We start from the raw sequence: 21,388 nt of genomic DNA, 5'->3' as shown, positions 1-21,388 counted from the left end.
GACTTTGATGGAGTCTCAGAGGTTCAACTTATAGCTTACATAGAACTACCGCAAAAATCTCTATAAAGTATAATAAAGCCACAAGCTCATAATTTTGCAACATATTTTCACTCCAAAATCGGTTTGGGCACGGTAAAGTGAAGTTTTGAACATTTCCACCAAAACAAAGTCATTATGCTTGACCATAGAGGAAAAGCGATATTTTAAAACTTCTTTCATTGTGATTCTAAGACTCCACTTTATTATGGTCTCCAAAGGGTCTTCACTAAAGCGCAAACACAAAGATTTGTTTCAGGGCGGGAATGATAATTCTGAACATTACTCGACATGGGTCGAAGAATTTTCACCGACTAATGTTGTAAGACTAAATATTGTACAACTCATCTGTTCCCTTTTCTCAGGAACGGGTAGACTATATTTGAGGGTGCCCCTTGATTCTCGCCAAGTTGTGAAACCCAATCGTGATTCTGATTGATTTAGAATTAGATTCTAGCGTTATTTTTAAATGTTCAATGGTTTATGTAATTTCAGAGGTCCGTTAGTTCTACATTGGATAAGGTTAATCTTGCTTCTGGTCCTAAGAAAGACTGCAGTAAATGAGATAAATCTTAAGTTTCTGTATGATTTGAATAACAATGGAAAAAAAGCAGTGATTGACTGGTGTATGAATGAAGGTTTAAATAGTAATAGATATAAATGTCCTGTTTGTGGGAGTTTTTTTCCTTTTCTGTCTGTGCTTACTTCATTAATTTTTGTTTAGATACAAAATGCACTTTTTTGGGTTTATTAGTTTTGCTTATATTGGGTTCATTGTAATTTCGGCTCCCTCTTTCAACTTGGAGCACCTCCCATCGAAATTCTCCATGGCCATCGGGCTCCAGAACTTGCAAACCTTGTTATCAAGACTTTTGGAGGACTCTAATCTTTGCATGAGCATAGACACGACAACAATATTGTAATTTTATAAAGTTTTGGTCGATGGTTTGTTGAAATTTTCCAATGTTTTATTGGAATATTATGTTTTGGCCGCATTCCTGTTACCATGGTGTTCCACAAGGAATGGTGCCAAACATAAGTCGCCAAGGGGCACGCTCAAGTATATTTTTACCCTCTTATTAATTGTACTCTGATAAAAATGTACTTGTACATTTTTATCAGTGCAAATCTGAAACTGCTCTCTATTCTTGATTTTAAGTATATCTTATAATTTTTGAGATTTGTACTTGTAAAAAATAAGATCTTTTGGTATTTTTTATGTTTTGAAATTTTGATCCAAATAGAGTTAAATAAAATTTCCTAAGTGTATATATTGTTGAAATAGCAAATTTATTTGAATATCAATAGTTGTTGTAACTACAGTGACAGTTTTTTTCTTTTATTTGTTTGTTTCTTACAGATTGATTTTTTACCAATCCTTTGTTCGATTAGTTATTTTTCTAAGTACAATACAGAGACTCTTATCCGGAAATCAGAAAACCAAAAAACCGGAACGAAATTTGATAAATTTTCCCCACTATTTAAAAAAAAAAATTTCCCTCATAAGATTTTTCTGACTTTTTTAAAAGGTGTTTACTTTACCATCATTTTAGAAATAAGCATTAGTTTCCTACACTGTCGAGAGAGGTAAGAGTCTTGTACTAAATAACATCAATCATTCCCTTCTACATAGGTGTTTCTTTTCAATCACAGCTCTGTGAGAAAGGGTGACTTATTGAACATCTGTTTTCTTATCATCTGGCCCTTAAGCAAGGGGAGTCATTACTGCCAGCTTCTCACAATAAGAATATGTCTGTTGATTACTTTGTCCAGAAGAGTTAAAATAAATAATTTTATTTGTCTTCTTTGATTCTTGGAAATCTCTTAAAGTATGCCCTACAGGGACTGCAGAACTCCTATTATCTCTGTACCCCTTCTTTTTTTTCCTGTTATTTCTTATTTTTTTTAAAAATATCTGTCATTTCTGCTATTCCCCCTTGCAGCATAGGGACTCAAAAGGTCAAGTATTAGAACTGCACCTGTTTTTCAATTCATTCATTTGGAATGGGGTGTGAGGAGGAGGCAGAACATGGTAGAACATAAATTCTTTTTATTATGTCTGCTTGCTAATTTAACTGAAAACTGCTGGTTTAACTGGAGTAGAGGAGAAATAAAATCGCTCATCTTAATAAGGAATAAGATTGTGATACACATGTTTTTCCTTCTGATTTCAATTAATGTTTTATCAAAATGTTGAAACCCTAGTTAAACTCTTCTAGATAGTAATTTCTTGCCAGAATCACGGCGATATTGTCACAGAACATTACAGACTTTATTGTAGAAAGTATTTTCCTTTGGGAAGTAAAAAAATGTAAATTTCTTTTTCTGCAGAAATTTTCAAAAATTTTTTTTCCCCATCCAGAATTATATTCAAACGATGTCTTTCTAGCTCATAGGAGGAGGGAAAAGAAATGCTCGAGATTTTTCACTTCTCATTTGAGAATAATAAAGAATAACAAAGTAAAAAAATTTGTTTTCCTTTTCTCCAGAAATTTTCGAAAGAATTTATTTTTCATCCAGAATTATACTCCAATGTTGTCTCTCTCAGACGTAGAAGGGAAAAGAAAAGCTCTAAGTTTTCCATTTTCATTTTTTAATAATGAAGTAAAAAATGGAGTGGATGGTTTTGAGTCCTGGCGCAGATAATGGGGAAGTAGAAGAAAACAATGTGGAAGATAGAGTCCATCTCCCCCTTTTTTTCATTTTATATTAAGCCTGTATGTATTTTTATTTCATTATTTTTTTTCCTTTTTATGTTATTAATCTTATGTGTATTACTTTATCATTTTTTCTTCTTTTTAAAATTATTTCTAAATAATAATTTATTTTTTTATAGTTGGGTTTGACAATAAAAAAACTGCATTTTGTAGCGATTTAGAGAACCGGAAAAATCAGTTATTCAGAATAGCGATGATGCCGATCGTTCCGGATAATAGGTTTTCTGCTGTAGTAAAATGTGCTTGATTTTTTTTTTCTTTTTCCTAGATATAATAAAATTTCAATAAAGAAGTTTAATAAAAATTTTCTTTTACTTAAAATAATTTTCTCAAAATTAATATTTCATATTTTATTTAATATGTTTTTGTAAAAAATAATGAACTATTGATGAACTATTTTCTTTTTAGGAAGAGCTTGCAATTCATAAAAAAAAAGTTTCTGAAGTACAAGTCTGGATTCAGAATGGAACTAATAAATTCTTGTTTTATTTTGAATATGCAGTTCCTCTCATTCAAATACAAATGCAGTTAAGCGAATTTTAAGTATTTATATTTTTAATTAAATTAATGAAGGGAAAAAGTGGGGCAAGACCTGGTAGCTCGATTGTGTTGGAAATTTGTTGTTTTCTAATGAACAAACTCTGATTTACACTTAGCTGGTCAAGAAGAAAGATGATGTAGATGTAATTGCTCATTCTCTTCCTGTCCTGAAAGATGCATTTCTTGCCCTTGAGGTGGCTGCAAGATAAATGGGCTTAGTTATAAATGTAGAGAAAAAAATATATATATTATTCTCAAGAAACAGAGTCCCATTCTCCTATCTTGTAATAGATTCTTATGGATTTGAAACAGTAAGGAGTTTTATTTACTTAGGATCAATTATTACCATTGACAGCAGAATGACTCCTAAAATAAAAAACCGGCTCTATTTGGCAAATAAGGCTGGGAAGAATTAGTAAATCTAGGTTTCTTTCTAGAAAAGCAAAGTTCTTAATCTACAAAGCTCTTGTCCGGTCAGTCTTGACATACGCTTCTGAAGTTTGGACAATGACAAAACTGGAGAAAAAGTATTCGCAATATTTGAGAGAAAGATTTTGCTGAGTATACATGGTGGTGTAAATGAAAACAATTACTGGAGAATGAGATATAACTTTGAACTATACAAGATTTATAAACAACCCTATACAGTATAGGACCTCAAATCCGGCACTCATGGCACCGATGAAATTCCATGTTTCAGAAATTCCTCAGAATTCCAGTTTCAAGCTAAAAACTAATAATGATAAAAAAAAAAATATATCAGTTAATAACTAATAAGAAAACAAAAGAGTATAATTTACATCAAATAAAAAAAGCAGCAAAAGGGATAGTTCATCTTGTACCCCAAGTGGTTCTTTTAATGTCAAAAGGGTGTGGCTAATTTATGGTCAAATTGGAGAGGGAAATGTGGGGACAAACCAGTAGCACTTGCACAGCTGTCAAGATTGATTGATCAGTTTTTTCCTACTTCCATTTCTTTATTTTGTTCATTGGAAATGCAGGTGTTTTTACTTTTCCCTTTCACTTTATTTTAAACTGCTTTGGAAACAGATGTTTCCTTTGACACTGATTTATTTTTTTTTTCATGCTTTTTTTATTTTTAAAAGATAAAATAAAGTTACTTGCTTCAGCAGAATAAAATTCCAAATAAAAAGAATATATAACTGATTTTTTTTCCTCTTATCAATAAAAATTTCTTAAGTTTAAGTGCTGCCTGGTTAGGGGTCCCATACTGTATTATTAAATACATAAAAATAAATAAAATAAATTGGATGGCCCACGTGATTCGAATGAGTGATGACAATACAATAAAAACGATGCTGCTTTTTAAACCAACTGGAGCAAGAAAGAGAAGAAGGCTACGGTTGAGATAGGCTGCCTCGTTGGAGTCTGATTTTCCTGCAATTAATACAAAGAATTGGAGATCAAAGATAAATCGGAAGTCATCATGGAGAAATCTTCAGAGGAAGGCATTGGCCCACATTGAGCTGTCTGGCCAACTATGATAATGATGAGTAAAGAAGGAAGACCTGCAATTTCGTTATGTTGTTGATTAATTCAAGTTGTATGTGTAAATAAGTTAGAAGTTTGTTTTATTTTGAATTTTATTAGAAAATGTTAAAAAAATTCCAGTTATTCAAATGTATTTTCTGGTTTATCATTCTCCAAATTGTTTTTAATTTTGAAATGTACTGAGCTATGCACAGTAAATTATAAATAAACATCTCTCAAAGGCATAAAGTAAGCAATTGCTTTTAAATCTTTTACTACAAGGGGAAAAAATAGAAATTTAAACTTCTTTTATCATTTGAGAAAATTTTGAGGGTGAGCCCTGTGGCAGAATTTTTTCTGGCTTTCTGCAACAAACCTAACTAGAACCAACATCTTTCTGCAAGATATTTTTATCGTTAAAAATACAGTACAGAACCCGTTATCCGGAAATTGAAAACCAAAGAACCGGAACGAAATTCAATAAATTTACCCGCCATTTAAAAAATATGTTTTTTTTTTCCTCGTAAGATTTTAGGATTTTTCTTTCTTTTTTGAAAGATATTCACCTTACCATCATTTTGGAAATAATCATTAGTGTATTACTTCATCGTGTTTTATTCTTTTTAAGATTATTTCCAAAAAAAATTTTTTTTTAGTTGGGTTTAACAATAAAAAAACGGCTTTTTGTAGCGATTCAGAAAACAGGAAAAATCAGTTATCCGGAATAGCGATGGTCCCGATCGTTCCGGATAATCGGTTCCCTACTGTATATGTGTAATGAATTTATAATAATTTATATAATTGTATATGTGTAATGAATTTATAATGAATTTATAATTTCATACTAAGTTTTTTCTGTTCCCTTCTCTTTTGCATTTAAACATTTGATTGCTTTCTTTTTTTTTACATTTTGGTTTTGCCATTGTTTTCCTAAAATTTGAAGAGAAACAAAATGTTAAACATCACAGAAATTATTTAGAAAAATTGCCAATATTTACTTCTCCAATAAGAAAAAGTTAAACTTAATTGATTTTCTTTAAAAAATACAAACAAATTAACACATTTGTTGCATTTTAAAAAATATCAATTAAAAGAAAATAGTTTTTTAATTATTAAAATTGTATTATGGTTATCTAACACATTGTCTCTTCCATTGACTGTGACATAACAAGTCCACGGAGGAGACAAAAACTAGCTCTTGAATTTTACTGATTTTTAATTTTAAAGTTACAAAAATGGGACAGTTCTTTTTATTAAATATACTATTTTTGCAATCTAAAATTCATCTATCAAAAATAAAATAATTTTCTCTTACCTTCTTTATGATGTCCACGGAGTATACGGTGAGAACTTTGCCAAACCCCAGTTGAACACAACAATCCAAAACTGACACCAAAGAGAACAAAAACAACTGATAGTTAACATTAGAAAATGGAATGGTTACCTTTCCCAGCAGCTGTCTTATAGGGATTTCGCGTATGCTGCCCTTTATTGCATATTTACCGAACTTGAACTATATTAATTGACCATGGAGGGAGATTTCATTTTTGATGGACAAAGTTTACTAGTAATTTATTTTATTAAAAAAAATTTTTTTTTTAAATATTAAATAAAAAGTTACTATAAACATTTAACTAGGTAAAACTACAAAAATCATTAAAATAACATTTAAATTGTTTAACAGCCATTAAAAATTATTTTGTGTCACAGACATAGGGACGTCCAGGGAGGGGATTTTCAAGTTATGTTTATTAAAAAATAAAAATGAAATATTAAATACATTTAGCAGAAATGCATATGATTTGTTAGTTAGAACTTTACAAAAAAATGATGAAGAAAAATATTAAGAAATCTGCTGTATTTCCTAATATTTATTACTAAGGGACTTAAAAAATCACCTTTTTGTGAGAATGACCCATAAGTTATTTTTAATTCTTTAGCTTTAGTGAAACAAAAATGTCTAGTTTAAAGCTATTCGCTGAAATTATGTTGCGAAATTAAATTAAAATTTAAGTATAAGCACATAGATTCTTGAAAGTGTTGATTCGTTTTTGGGATTACTGGATGCTTAACCTGAGATTTTTTTTCACCTGTTTCAATAAACAGTTTTTCCTTAGAAATGTATAATGCATTAATTTTACGATTTTAGAATTCTTCTTTGCAATCAGATTTGCAGAATTTAGAAGAAAAATTAACGGTAACCATATTTTGAAAATACTATATAGCAGGAAAACGAATTAAAAATTATAAATTTAAAAATAAAAATAATTTCTGCGTGGAGAAATTCCTATTTACTCAAAGAATAATATTGAGAATATGTATGAGTCTTAATATGTGCTTAAATATTTAACATATAGTGAAGAAGAAGAAGGAAAAAAACACTGCATTATTAAATATTTACTTAAAGAAAATCCTTCAACTCTAGATAAGGAAAAAAAAAGAGGCAAAATTAGATTACATTACCTGAATTTTTGAACATTAGCACAAAGATTGTAAACGATGATGGATAGAATTATTTGAATGTACTAGATTTATGAAAACACTGATTTGTTTTTATGCTATGCTGAATAATAAAATCATCCACCTTATATCTAAATGTGTACTACTTCTATCCAAATTGTGACTGATTTTAATTAAGCTATAGGGAAATTTGAATAAATGGAACATTATTTTATTTTTAAAAAAAAATAATAATAATATCAGTGCTCTGTCCAGAACAAATTTGCTACCGTTTAGCTGTACCTTCACAAATTCAACTTAAAGAAAAACAGTAATTTCACAAAATACTTTTTAAAAAACAAGTTCCAAGATTCTCTACCCTCGTCTTCTTAAAATTTTGTTGTTATATCCCCTTAAAAACGATAAACCCTGGGTTAGTTATGCATTTCGATTTGCAATTAAACTTTTCTAACTTATAAACTATTATTTTGAACCTTATTTTAAATTTATTCTAATTAATTCTTTATTTTTTTATGAAAGATTTTTTTTTCTCTGTGAAACTTTTTTCTGCATGACCCAGTCGAAAATGTTCTCATAAAATGAAGATAACGTTTAGTGCTAGTACTGTTAAATGTATGTGTTTACAAAATTCAAGTTGAAACTTGTATATGGATAATGATTTTTATGGATTTTTAAATTCGGATGCAATTTAAAGTTCAAAATTTTACAATAGCAAAATTGTTTTTGAACATATGAGAAAAATTTATGTAGCAATTTACCAGCCATAAATGATTTTTATTTGTAGTTTCAATTTTTGAAAATAATTTCTTATTTCACCATATTTTTGTGTGGGCTTTTTAATATACTTTTTGGTTTTCACAAATTATGTCTACATTTTCGCAAAATAGGTACCTCTTTAAAAAGCTTAGACAGACCCCTGAATATTTTCTGTGAATTTTAACACCACTGATTTCACCCAAGAAGAAAAGTTGATTCTCTTTGAAGAGCTGCATAACCATTTCTTTAGTTATTTTAGTGATAAATGTGCAGTTAAAGTTTTAAAATCTTTCTTCTATTTTGGACACTGTAAATTCAATTCACAAAATTTTTACTTATAATATGCAAAGCTGCAGGGTTTAAGCTGAGTCTAAAAATTCATTAGCAAAAAAGCTAAAATCTGAAAAAAAGTTTTAGCAAAATGCTAAAATGCCATTAGGCTTATAAAATTACTTTATATCAAACAAGTACTGTAAGTTATCTGACAAAGAATAGCTTAATGTACAAGAATATCAAAAAGAATACCTATAACAAAAAAAACACATTTATTATTAATCAAAACATTTTGGTTTATAATTAACAATCTTCCTTTCTTTCATGTTTGCCCATTTTACAAACGCTTCTTGAAAGTTAAATGCACTTTCAGGGCCCTCAATATTAATCATTAACAAATTGTTTACATGGTTGATTAACAACCTGTTTCGAATATTAGATTTAATCAAATTAAGGCAGCTAAAGCCCCTTTCACAGTCAACAGTGTGCATTGGTATTGTTGCACAATACTCTATAACAGAAGTTATTAATGGGTACTGTTCAGACACATCATTGGTATATAAAAATAAAAGTAATTCATTAAATGACATGTTTTTACATCGTTGCATTAAGATGTGTTTAAATAATCCCCATTCACAAAGTAATTCAGTTTCTGTAAACTGAAAACCTTTTCTGGGAGATTCCGAAAACAAATTGAAAATGCAACGGCCATTTTTGTTGATCGCTATGCTTCATCTCGTTTGATCACGTTTTTTTCGTGAATGCTAGCGTCATGGTTCTTCTTGCGAAAGATATTTAGATTTTTTTCTCCTTGTTTGATCAAGTTTTTTTCATGGATGTTAGCGTCATGGTTTTTCGCGGAAGCTTTTTTTTTTTAATGGAATTTAGTAAAATCCTTTAGCAAAAATGCGAAAATGCTTTGTTGAATTTTAGCATTTTTGAGGGGTCTTTTCGCATTTTACGAAAAAAGCTACCGTAGCGGAAGCCCTGCAAAGCTGACTGTTCATGCAAGTGATATCAATGAATTCATCAATATTCAATATATCAATTCTATAAGAGCATTGAAATAGCCTTAGCAGATGGATGAGGTATGTTTCCATTCAGCACATGCGACCTCATAACCAATCAGAAATAGTTTTTGATTGCATCCACTACGGAGGCCTTTGTGGGCAATTTAAACGTCTAATAATTAAGTTAATAAACATTTAAGGAAAAAAAACTATTAGATTTTTTTGTTCGGGAGAGAATTTTCAGTAAGTTAGGATTGAAAATAAAGAAAAGAGATGTTGTAATTGTCCATTATTTATTTATTCAAACTAGGATTTTTACATAAAAAATTGTTATATTTGCCTGTATATGACTTCTCTAACATCTTCTATATCTTCCAAAAATTAAATGATATTTTCTATTTGTATAAATGTTAAATATTTTTAAAATGTCTGCTAGGCTTGTTCTGCTTTGCAGATCAGATAACCACCAGGGAAACTCAAGCAAAGTCCTTCAGTCGATTTCTCTTACAATCTTCAAAATATTTCTTATATTCAAACGGTAAAAGAATTATACTTATAGAGGTGAGACTTCTTTATTCAATTATTAAATTATCAAGCAAGGGAATTTTTAGGAGTGGGAACTAAGATCATATTTTTTTTTTAAAAATTAAATTTCTGTGTTATTTTTAAATTTTTTTTTTTAAAAATTTCATTCCTGCATTGAGGCTTTTTTTTTAAACAAGGAAATTCATTTTTCTTTGGATTGTTGATTTTTCTTTAAAGATGCTTCATAGTGATCTTGTGTACATTTTAAAAACTAAGTTTACATTATGATGAAGATAATTTAATTCATTTTCTGTTGTATGAAAAATGATAAAATATTGTTAAAAACAAACATGAGTTAAATTTTTTAATAAGTTAAGTGCTTATTTAAAATATATCCTTAAATTCAGACTATTATTATTATTTAAAAAAAATTGAATTTTCCCCCCTTCCTTCTAATAATAAAAAATTGTAACTTAATGTTAAATGTTTTAAAATAAATCTTTTTTTTTCTTTCACACTTTGTATCATTTTTTCTTTTTAGAACACAATTCTATAAAATGTAATACATTGAAACAAAGAACTTGGATAATTGTTCGTGGATATGAGAACAAAATTTTTTTTTTCACCTTCAAGTTTGACTTAAAACTGTTTCAAACTTTACTTATCAATGAGATTGTTGTAATAATTTAAAAATTGAAGGAGTCCTCCCTTCTTCCCAAAGTTGTTTTGTTGTCCATGGGGACTCAAAAATACAGCACAAAGAAATTATAATTACTGCCCACTGGAATGGTATGGAAGTTTCTAAAAGTTTTAAAGACGAAGTAAGAAAGATAAATTTGTAGAATTCACTTAGAACCAATTCACCTATTTGTAGAATTCACTTCTACCCAAAAGTGGCTTATAGGGTTTTCAATTTAATCCCTGAACTGTCTTAAATAAAATTACTAAGAAAATAAACATAACAAAACAAATTTTTTTTTCCAACTGCATTCTTCATTTACTGATCTACTTGTAACCTTTCTCTCATTATTGGATTGCAACAATTTTGTTTTTGAAGTCTTGTTTATTATCATAGGTTCAGTATTTGCAATGAAATGTAATTTTAAATTAGAACAAATAAACTGGGGAAAAAATTAAAAATTGGAAAACGAATAAGAATAATTATAAGTGAGATCAACACATTAATTTCAAACTAATTATTAAATTTTTTTATTTTTTTTAAACAGTTTGAAGCAAATGAAAATTTTAATTTCCTGTTTGTTTTTTTACCATTTTTTGCACTCCTATGAATTTGTTATAATTGTTTCAAAATGTTTCCTGTGTTCAAATTGTTTCCCATCATTCAAAAATAGCTTTTTATTCATGGTACATAAAAATAATTAATGGAAAAAAATTAATTTTCAAGTACATTTTTCTTACAAATGTTATCGATGGCTGCTTGTGACAAGCTTTTATATATAACAGTTTATTGTGTAAACTTTTTTATATTGGTCTTACTCAAAAGAGTATCAAGTTTAATTCTTTTCTTCTAATAAAAATACTTTGTCGTAATTAATTTTTATTAAAAAAATATTTATCTAAGTACAATTATGAGAGTTCAATTATTTTCTCGGAATATTATGACTTTGGATTTTGACATACAAATATTTTCCAATTATTCATAATTTTTTTTTATTTACTCATTTTTAAACATAAAAATGTTTATGAACAGTAATTTTTTCATAATTTTCTAGTTGGTTTTATGAATGCATTAATAAAAATTACTTGAAAACTATTGAGTTCCTCATTAAATCATGTTTACAGTTTAAGATTGTGTTTCAAATAAATATTGTGTATTATTAATTTTATTTATTTATACTCTTTCAAAAATGCACCAAATAATTTTTAAGTTTTTTTTCTCCATTAGGAGTTTCCAAATGCTTTTATAAGAGATCCAACACTGCTTCATTGCATTCTAAGGTATATTTGTTTTTTATTCATTTGTTTTTACTTTAGATTGAAGAATTCATGTAAAAATAAAGAGAAAATTTATTTTTATTTAAAATTTGAATTAATTCTTAGAACAACTTTGTTTCCCCTGTGCATTTTTTTTTCACTGTCAAATATTTTTGGCAAATTTTTGCTGCTGCCGCTTTTGTTACATGATAAAAACTAACAAATATTGGAACCCTACTAAACTCAAAATTCACTTTTATTTTTGGGATACAAAGTTGAAATGAATTAAATCTTTTGATTTAAGTCATGTTTTAAATCAACTATATATTTTTTTAAGAAAACCACTGTTTTAAACAAATTGATTTTTTTTAATAATTCAGACCATTTATGATTAATCATTAAGTCAAAAATATGTTTGTAATTACATTCTTTACTGTGCGATTATTTTTGAAGTCTGATCTCATTGATAATGAAGGTTTTATCCAAAAATATAAAAGGTTTTATCCAAAGGGTAAATTATTATATTTCTAAATATACTAATAAATAAATAAAATTAGAGACTGAAAGTGGATAAGAGTAGTGTCAAACTGTTAAATTATAATTTTCCATTAACTGTCTGTAAAACAATCAGCTAGGAATTTAACATAGTTCAATTATAACCATTTAATTTTATGTTTATTTGAATGCTTTAAGTGTTTTTAAAACATATTTACTCGCTATTAGTGTTTAAATACTGATAACTATATTGATAAAATATAGCCCAGAGAAAATTTCAATAATATTTTCTTTAATGTGTTCTGATATTAACTATTTTACTCTTCATTAGGTATCTAACTGTCAAATTGCTTCCCTGTCCTTAAAAGTTTAGATGTTTAGTTTGTAATAATAAATGTTTTTTTTTTTTTTTTTAAAATAGCATTTGAAATAAAAATATTAATAGTTTTAGCTATATTATTGTTTTAAAATTGCACTTTTAATTCATAACTTAATGTATTTTATCAGGTAATTTGGCTAGTATATAGAATTTTTTTTTTTTATTTAAATAAAAAAAAATTCGATTTAAAAAAAAAATTGGCAACTATGTTGGGATTGTTATTTATTAACATCGCAAAATATACATTTCCTAAATAAAAAAATATGGAAGATCAGGGGTGATTGAGCTCCGGAAAAAATCTGGATTTTTCGCTAACCGCGTATTGAAAGTTTACGGAAATCCAAAGTTCAGAAGTTTCAAGAAATCATCGGTCACATTTATATATAAAAATTCTTGTATATTTTATTTAAAAATTTTCGAACTAGAATTTATACTTGGCATCTCTTTCATTTTTAAATATTTTTTCTGGTAGAATAATAAATGTGATTAAAGATAAAAGTAAACTTACACATAATTATTCATTTAAATTATGTTGCATATAATTCATTTAGAATATCATGTTTTGAAAATTTTAATAAATAAAGATAATTTTATTTTATAAAGTAAATATTTAAATTTATAAAAATAATTATTTTTTGAATGATTTTACTCTAGAAATTTTCAGGATTTATGAGTTCGACTCACAATCACCCCTGGAAGATCTTTATAAGATTTTTTTTCTCCTTTGCAAACATTTTGTTACCTCTCAGCCGAAAGTTTCATAAAACTATAGCACTATATATGCACAAATCTATGTTAATGTTTGTTAAATGTAAAAGGTGAAAGTGAATTTAAAATATATTATGAACATACATAAAATGAATGTTTTTCTATGTTCACATTTGTGTATAGTGTCTGAAAATATTTATCGAAAGTAAGGTTAACTTTTTACATTGGAAATTTAATTTACATTGGTTTTTACATTCAAAACATGCCAAAATGTTGCATAAATATGAAAACATCAAATATGTTTGTTGTCAAAAATATTATTATCTTTTCTACTGAGTGCTTACATATTTTCATTATTTTAAAACAAAGTGTTTGTTCTCAAAAGGAGGTACGCTGTTCAGTCTTATCATCCAGTCATTTTCATCATTAGTGATAATGCTAAAGGAGAAAGTCTTGAAGGTTCTCTTTTTCCTAAGGATCTGCAGTTTTCTTTGAAAATCAAAAATATTAGGTAAATAGTTTTATTGTAATGTTATTGTTAATAGTTTTATGTAATTTTATGTATATTAAACAGATCAGGGATCAGATTTTTTACTGATACACTACTATTTTTATGTAATATATTTTTTTTATCACCTAGTATTTTGGATTTGTATTGTTGGTTTTGTAACATAACATATTTGAACATGTTTGTTGACCACTATATAAAATATGGTAAATTTTAGGATTTTCAGAAGAATCGAGGGCCTAAAAATGAGCATTTCTCAACTAAAAATGCAGTTAATCGATGACGATTGTGAGCCTCCGTTATCTGATTTGACAAAAGTAAACCATTTTTAAACCCTAAGCACTCTCATAATTACAATAATTTACATTTAAAAATTAGAAGATATTGCCAACTAACATCAAATGATTGCTTCCCTATTTAATAAAAGTTGGCTTTTTTTAAAAAATTAGCACATTTATAAATGCAAACAAAAAAGTTTCAGTAAATAGTTTTACTGTTTATTTTATTAATGCTTATTTTGTATAAGTATCTAATTTATTTTGTGTTATTGAAAACTATGAATTCAATGAATTTTGCTTTAAAGCTTTGTGTTTTACATGTTATTAATAATTTTTTTGTTGAATACTTTTTACTTTTTTTTAGTTTTAATGCAATTGCCCCAACCATGATGATGAAAGTGCTCACAAAAATTAGTAACTCACCAAAGGTAAGGTGTCTCCTGCATTAAACTTCAGATCTCTTTGAAGGAGACAAATTAATAAGTTTCATTTCTTTTAAATTTTAGGTGCATTCCTGCTACAAAAAACTAAGCAAGTCTGAAATTGAAAATATTGTTGCCGATTTTTTGGGAGATATACGGAATGCCATAAATTCTATGCAGTTCATGTGCATGTCTTGTACGTTATCTACATAATGATTCTAATTTTTATAAACATATGATTCTTCATTTTTCGTGTTGCAAAAGCAATATGTGTTTGATAAAATTATCTAAGGATTGACTTTATGTTTATTGCATTTTTAGAAATAACTTAGAAACATTGTTAAAGTTTATCATATAATGAACTTCCATTATATGTTAGACTTTATAAACTTTCCTTAATGCATGTAATAATTATGATTCTAATTTTTACGTGATTCTTTATTTTTTGTGTGACAATAGCACTACGGTTTTGAAAGGATTATTTTTATTGCATTTTTAGAAATAACCTAGAAACATTGTTGAAGTTTATCATATAATGAACTTCCTTTATATGTTAGACGTTATAGACTTTCTTTAATGCATATAATAATGATTCTAATTTTTATGTAGCTTTTTATTTTGTGTGTAACAAAAGCACTATGGTTATGATAGGTTTATCTTGGAATTGACTTTTATTTATATTGCATTTTTAAAAATAGCTTAGAAACATTGTTAAAGTTTATCATATAATGAACTTCCATTATATGTTAGACTTTATAAACTTTCCTTAATGCATGTAATAATTATGATTCTAATTTTTACGTGATTCTTTATTTTTTGTGTGACAATAGCACTACGGTTTTGAAAGGATTATTTTTATTGCATTTTTAGAAATAACCTAGAAACATTGTTGAAGTTTATCATATAATGAACTTCCATTATATGTTAGACGTTATAGACTTTCTTTAATGCATATAATAATGATTCTAATTTTTATGTAGCTTTTTATTTTGTGTGTAACAAAAGCACTATGGTTATGATAGGTTTATCTTGGAATTGACTTTTATTTATATTGCATTTTTAAAAATAGCTTAGAAACATTGTTAAAGTTTATCATATAATGAACTTCCATTATATAATAGACTTTCATTAATGCATTTATTAATAATGATTTTTATGTGATTTTATAATTTGTGTGTCACGAAAGCACTATGGTTTTGATAGTGTTATCTTAGATTTGACTTTTATTTTTATTTCACTTTTAAAAATAACTTAGAAACATTGCTAAAGTCTATCATATAAAAATAAAGAAACTTTAAAGTTTATTCCCTTAAATGTTTATATATTTATAAGATTTTTTTTCCCTTTTTTTTCAGTTAGCACAAAAACTTTTTAAGTGCATGAATAAATTGCTACAGAGTATTGAGCGTTATGAATATTGTTTGCAATCAAAGTATGAAATTGATTTAAACAAATTTTAAGACAAAAATTTTAGGTTAAAACTTTAAAATAATAAGTCAAAATGGAAAAGTGCTAGAAGCAGCTAAAACCAAAATTGTCTTATGTAAACAATTGAAATAAAAAGTTAGAAACCAAAAATAAGCAAAACTTCAGTTTAGTTAGTAGTAAAAACAGTTAGTACAAAAACTTTTAGAGTGCAAAAAAAAAAAAAATATTGAGGAGTATTGAGTATGATGAATATTGTTTGCAATCAGAGTATGAAATTTGTTAAAGGAAATTTTAAGATAAAAATTTTTGGTTCTTAATAAGTCAAAAAGTTAAGGCTCTAAAAGCAGTTTAAAACCAAATCTGTCTTATGTAAGCATTTGAAACAAAAAGTTAGAAAGCAAAAGTAAGCAAAACGAAATTTTAAAGATATGTATGTTAGCAAATTTTTTCGGTTAGCATTTGCTAACATACATATGTTTAAAATTTCCTTTTGCTTATTTTTGCTTTCTAACTTTTTATTTCAATTGAATATTGTTTGTTTAGAAGGAGTAAAAGATAACTTTTTAAACTTCATACCTATGCAAAATGTTACAATACACTTATTACACAGTGATCTAAAAAATTTCAGAAGCTTTTAGAGATATGTTATCGTAAGCATTAAATTTTTTTAATGTTAAAGGAGAAAAAGAAGAAATATGTAAAAAATCTTCAGTCAAAATTAAACACATATATTTCAAGCATAAAAAATATTTGATAAAAGAGAAAAGAAACCTAAATTGCTTATTTTTTAAAACAACAGAACTCTATGAACAAACATTTAAAAATATTATATCTAAGTAAAAGATTCCTGAAAGAGAAAAAATATTCCCACTTAAAAGTGAAAGAGTAAAATTACAAAAATTTATTCAATAATTTTTATTTAAAAATATCCAGAAAAAAGAAAAGAAAATGCTATCAAAGTTCACAGAAATAGGAAAATGACTGAATGACATTAAAGTTTACTTTCAACTAAAGAAATTAAATGTTGACAGAAAAAGTAGAAAAAGAATTTGTTTTTCTTTATTCATTAAGTTTTTGAAACTAAAGTTATATTTTTTACTTTTTACACTTTAAAAGCCACTTAATATTTTTTTTTTGTCATTTCTATTTCAAACAAGAGTGCAAATATTATTTTTATATGAATTTCATGGCTGCTATAGATTCTTGGTTGTCGTAATTTAAAACATTTTGAAAATTGTGTGAACTGCATGATGAGGGGGAAAAAAAACAGAACTTGTAGGATGCTTAGTTTAACACTTCACTTTGTTTCTCTGAATGAGTGATATATTCAGTTTATTGAATGTCTTAATTTATAAAAATACAGCAAAAATCATAAAACAATAATAACATATTGTGTAAGGAAAGATTAATTAAAATTTAAATTGTTTCTTTCTCTTACTTTCAAGAGGTGTAACCGGACTATGTAGGGGTCAGGGAACTGACCTTGCACCAGGAAAGTTTTGGGTTAGAATCCCATGCAAAGCATGGATGTTCTTTAATCCTCTGTAGTATCTGTCCTTACTGTGAGAGCAAACTTTGGCCCACCTAATATGGTACCCCTGAAAGAGTGGCCAACAAATCTGCACTGTAAATGTCTAAATTGACAAAATGTTAACATGGGTGGGTATTGGAAATAAAATAAAAAAACGTTTCAGAAGTTTCATATTTATTTTCACATTAAATTTGATGACTTTAACTGCAACTCTTTGCACTGTAGGCATCTTGTAAGGGTTAGCATTTCCTTTTGTTGATGTTTATTAATTTTCTTTTTCAATTTTAAAATTATCAATATTTTTTTAAGACTTTGAGAAGCCCTTATCTGTGCAAGGGAGTGTTTCTTCCTCTGAAGATGGTAGTAAAAGGGATTCCTCTCTGTTTCTGTTTCATGCATTGGGAAAAATTCTTTACTCCAAGCGTAAGTTTATTTCCTATGGGATTCAATATTGATTGTGGTACTTGCTAAATAACTTAATTGTTGATATTTATTTTATTTAGGTGATGCATCAAAGAAATCAAATCAAGATGTACTTCCTACTCATCTGAAAATGTTTGAAAGAGATCCTCTCATTTCTAATCCTGAAGTAAAAAATTTAGAAATAAATACTGTCAATATTCAAATATAAACTGCTTTCAAGTGAAAGCCACACTCCAAATTCTCAGCCTCACTCCAAATTCTTCTTTTGTTTCACATAAAAAATAGGTTTTTTGTTATTGTTTCTAATGCAACTTGCCATACAGGCAAGCCTGCTTGGTGAAACCAAGCAAATTTAAGTCAGAATGTGCGATTCTTGTTCTTTCAGTGGCGCCATCCTATGGCCAAAAATTCGTCTTCAGCCACACACACGCCACAGCCCGTTTTTTATAGGGCGGACCCATTAATTCATCCACAGATCGTAATTTTTTACCTAAATCGGAGAACAATCGATCTCCAATACCTGTACCCCCAGAGGTATTGATTTGTTATGGGAACATGGAGAACTTTGCAACTCAGCAGATTTAACATGCATCAGTCACCATTTAATGCACGGGGAATCTTCGGCTGGCGGGGTTCGAACTCTCGGACATGGGGCCAGCTCCCTACCGACCAGGCTATCCTGGCCCATGAGTAATATAGTAATACTAAAAATAGTGTAAAGAGTTTTATTGATATCATACATTTATGACATTAAAAGGCCGGGATAGCCTGGTTGGTTGGGTACTAGACTCACGATTGTGAGAACAGGAATTCGAATCCAGCCATGGATTCTCTATGTAGTAAATGGTGATTGGTGCACATTAAATCTGTCGGGTCACAAAGTGCTCCATGTCCTCATAACAAATTATACCTCTGGGGGTACTTGATAGGAGATTGATCATTCTCTGCTTCAGGTCAAAATTACGATCTGTGGGTGAAAGAAAGATTGTATGAATGGGTCTGCCTTATAAATAGGTGTGATATATGGGCAATGTTGTCAGGTACCGGTAACCAGTCACCCCAGATGGCGTTATAAAATGCCCTAAAAATTAAAAAAAGAACCCAAAGTTTTAAGCATGTATAAGTATTATAAAATAGTATAAAAGTTAAATAATGTATAGAAAACGTTGCTTTAATACTTTTTAACATTTTATTATCAAGAAATTAATAATGTGCTGATAATTGAAAAAAGGATGAACAATTGTACTATTAATTTACCATTAAACTGGTTTTTGTGTTCCTAATCTTTCTTGTATTTTTGTATGTACTTCTTTTTTTATTTATCCTTTGTTATTATTTTTAAACCATACACATTAAAATTTTTAAATAATTTGTTTTCAAATTCACCAAACGTACAGGTTGATTGAGCTAAATAATAAGTTACTACAAACATTCAACAATGGGGTTAAGTTCTAAAATTAAATCTTAATCTTTTTGTTTTGGTTTAACATTGATTTTCATATTACCATCTCACACATTCAGTTATAAAATTTGATATTAGAATGTAACCAAATTGAAACTAGTAAAATTCACAAATAGCCCTAAAACAAACCTCTAAAAACAAGTTCCCCTAAAATACCCACTGAAGATAAAACATCCCCCTAAATTTCGGGGGAAACCCCCTAATTTGGCAACACTGCATATGGGTGTGGCAGAAGTCAAAATTCTTGGGCATAGACAAGAAAACGAGAACAATCACACCTTCAGTGCCTTAATGGTCAACAGCATGGAATTTTTAAGAAAAAACTAAAATGAGGACTAATAAGAAGTGCTTTACCAGCATTACTAACTTATATGGACCTATAATTTCTCAAACTGTCAGTATTATGTTCTGAAAATGATTTTGTCCTCTCCCACTATTACATTTGATTTCAAGTGTTTCTTATACAATGTCATCTTTTGTGCCATACGATGCATTTGTTATGTGAAGTTTTTGTTAAAACAATTTATTCTAGTCAAATTAGATACTTTTCCCCACCCAACAAGTATTCATCCTGAGCTTTTGACTTAAGAATTTTTGCGCCTTCGATTCTAGGCTTCTGCTTCGAGTCGAATATATAGGTACTTAACTATATAGTCGACACTTGATATGGGGACTCGTACCGTGTGGTCTAAATGAAATTACACTTCTAAACACGAAGTTGCTGCATCATAAGTACCTAAAATTACAGCAAGTATTTATTCATAAATGCAGAACTTATTTTGACAAAAATATTCTTCTTCTGCTATTCTATCTACTTTGTTCTAAATTTTTAATTTCTCTTCTAAGCATATGTTGTTATGCTGATTACTAAAATACATTTCTGCTAAATAACATACATCCAGATAGCTCTTATATCTAAGCAATACTAAAATCAAGAAAAATACAAATACCTCAAGTTTTATCTTCAAAAAAAAAAAAAAAAACTATTAATTCTTTCACTTAACAAAAAGAGAGAGTTCAAACAAGAAAAATATGAGTCATGAATTTATTGAATCCCTTTTAAAGAAATTTACTAAAGTTATTAATGCATTGTAAGCAGAAGACTTTTCTGTTTTGATGTGATTTTCTTATAAGCATCTGGCCAGCCTCATGTCTAATTTCTTCAACAGCTAGGTTAGAAAAAATATTTTCTAACTTTAGATTTTTTTCAATCCAAGCTGTGCAAGTGATTAGGCACTAACAACGCAGAAAAGTCACTTTTATGTTCAAATATTTTAACGAAAAGAAATGAGTGAATTGGTGTGGTTTTAAAATGTTAGTAAAATAAAAATGACCTCATACTTCAGCTAGATTCTTATATATCGGTGACAGTAAAAACATTTATTGTTTGAGAACTTTTTCTTCTCTTTGTCAATATTTTGTTTAATTTTTATATTGAAAATATACTAAAATTTTGCATGTATATGATCAGATATTTTTGGTGTTTTCAGAAATATTATGATCTTTACTACTACTGAGAGCTTTCATATTTTTGTTAATTTAAAACAAAGTGTTTGAAAGAGCAAAAATGTTTAACACTTATTTTGAATGTGATTTTCTTATATAAAAATTAAACAAAAATTTCATGTTTTATTGGAATGAACATTCAGACTTTCTAACTGACAATAAAATAACATTTTGTCTATGGAATAGATGTATTGGTTGCAATGCCATATCTGCCTAGTCTCCTGTTATTCTCAAATTTTTCCGTATTTGCTGACGAAATTTTTAAAAAAAATTGTTGATAAAATAACCGCTTAAGTCAAAAATGCTTCTCTTTTTCCTCAACGGATAGTGCTATTGCCAGTACTGCATAATGTTTAGTGTTAATAGCTGTTGATAGTTAGTGGTTTTCCTCTCCATCTAGCACAAATGCGAGTTAGTTCCATCAAAAAGTCCTCCACGAAAACAAGTTTCTCCGAATACTTGATCCAGGAATTCCCTTGTCTTCTGGGTTGGGTTCAAAATTTCA

The 21,388-nt window shown here is 28.1% G+C and overlaps 1 protein-coding gene across 5 annotated transcripts in view; it reads left to right on the top strand.

Annotated features, from left to right (window-relative positions):
• The first annotated feature begins 3,308 nt into the window (after positions 1–3,308).
• The window catches only part of LOC147806646 (cell cycle checkpoint protein RAD17-like), a 30,044-nt gene continuing 11,964 nt past the window's right edge, over positions 3,309–21,388 (top strand). For 3 of the 5 annotated variants that reach the window (XR_015428413.1, XR_015428414.1, XM_087149210.1), the window contains exons 1-8: positions 3,312–4,857; positions 9,720–9,844; positions 11,715–11,767; positions 13,711–13,836; positions 14,476–14,539; positions 14,618–14,729; positions 17,802–17,915; positions 17,996–18,081. Coding sequence is in view for 1 of the 5 variants with exons in the window: in XM_087149210.1 (XP_087005336.1) it covers positions 4,836–4,857; positions 9,720–9,844; positions 11,715–11,767; positions 13,711–13,836; positions 14,476–14,539; positions 14,618–14,729; positions 17,802–17,915; positions 17,996–18,081 (702 nt within the window). In the remaining 4 variants the exon portion in view is untranslated. Of the gene's footprint in view, positions 4,858–9,719; positions 9,845–11,714; positions 11,768–13,710; positions 13,837–14,475; positions 14,540–14,617; positions 14,730–17,801; positions 17,916–17,995; positions 18,082–21,388 lie in introns of all 5 variants that reach the window. The other 2 variants (XR_015428412.1, XR_015428415.1) reach the window with 2 other exon arrangements.

This window comes from Parasteatoda tepidariorum, chromosome 8 (genome assembly GCF_982258835.1).
Source record: "Parasteatoda tepidariorum strain Cologne lab strain chromosome 8, Ptep-v5.0, whole genome shotgun sequence".
In the NCBI taxonomy this organism is placed as follows: domain Eukaryota; kingdom Metazoa; phylum Arthropoda; class Arachnida; order Araneae; family Theridiidae; genus Parasteatoda; species Parasteatoda tepidariorum.
The sequence above is the reverse complement of the archived record's forward strand: the minus strand, read 5'-3'. Positions and strand labels throughout refer to the sequence as shown.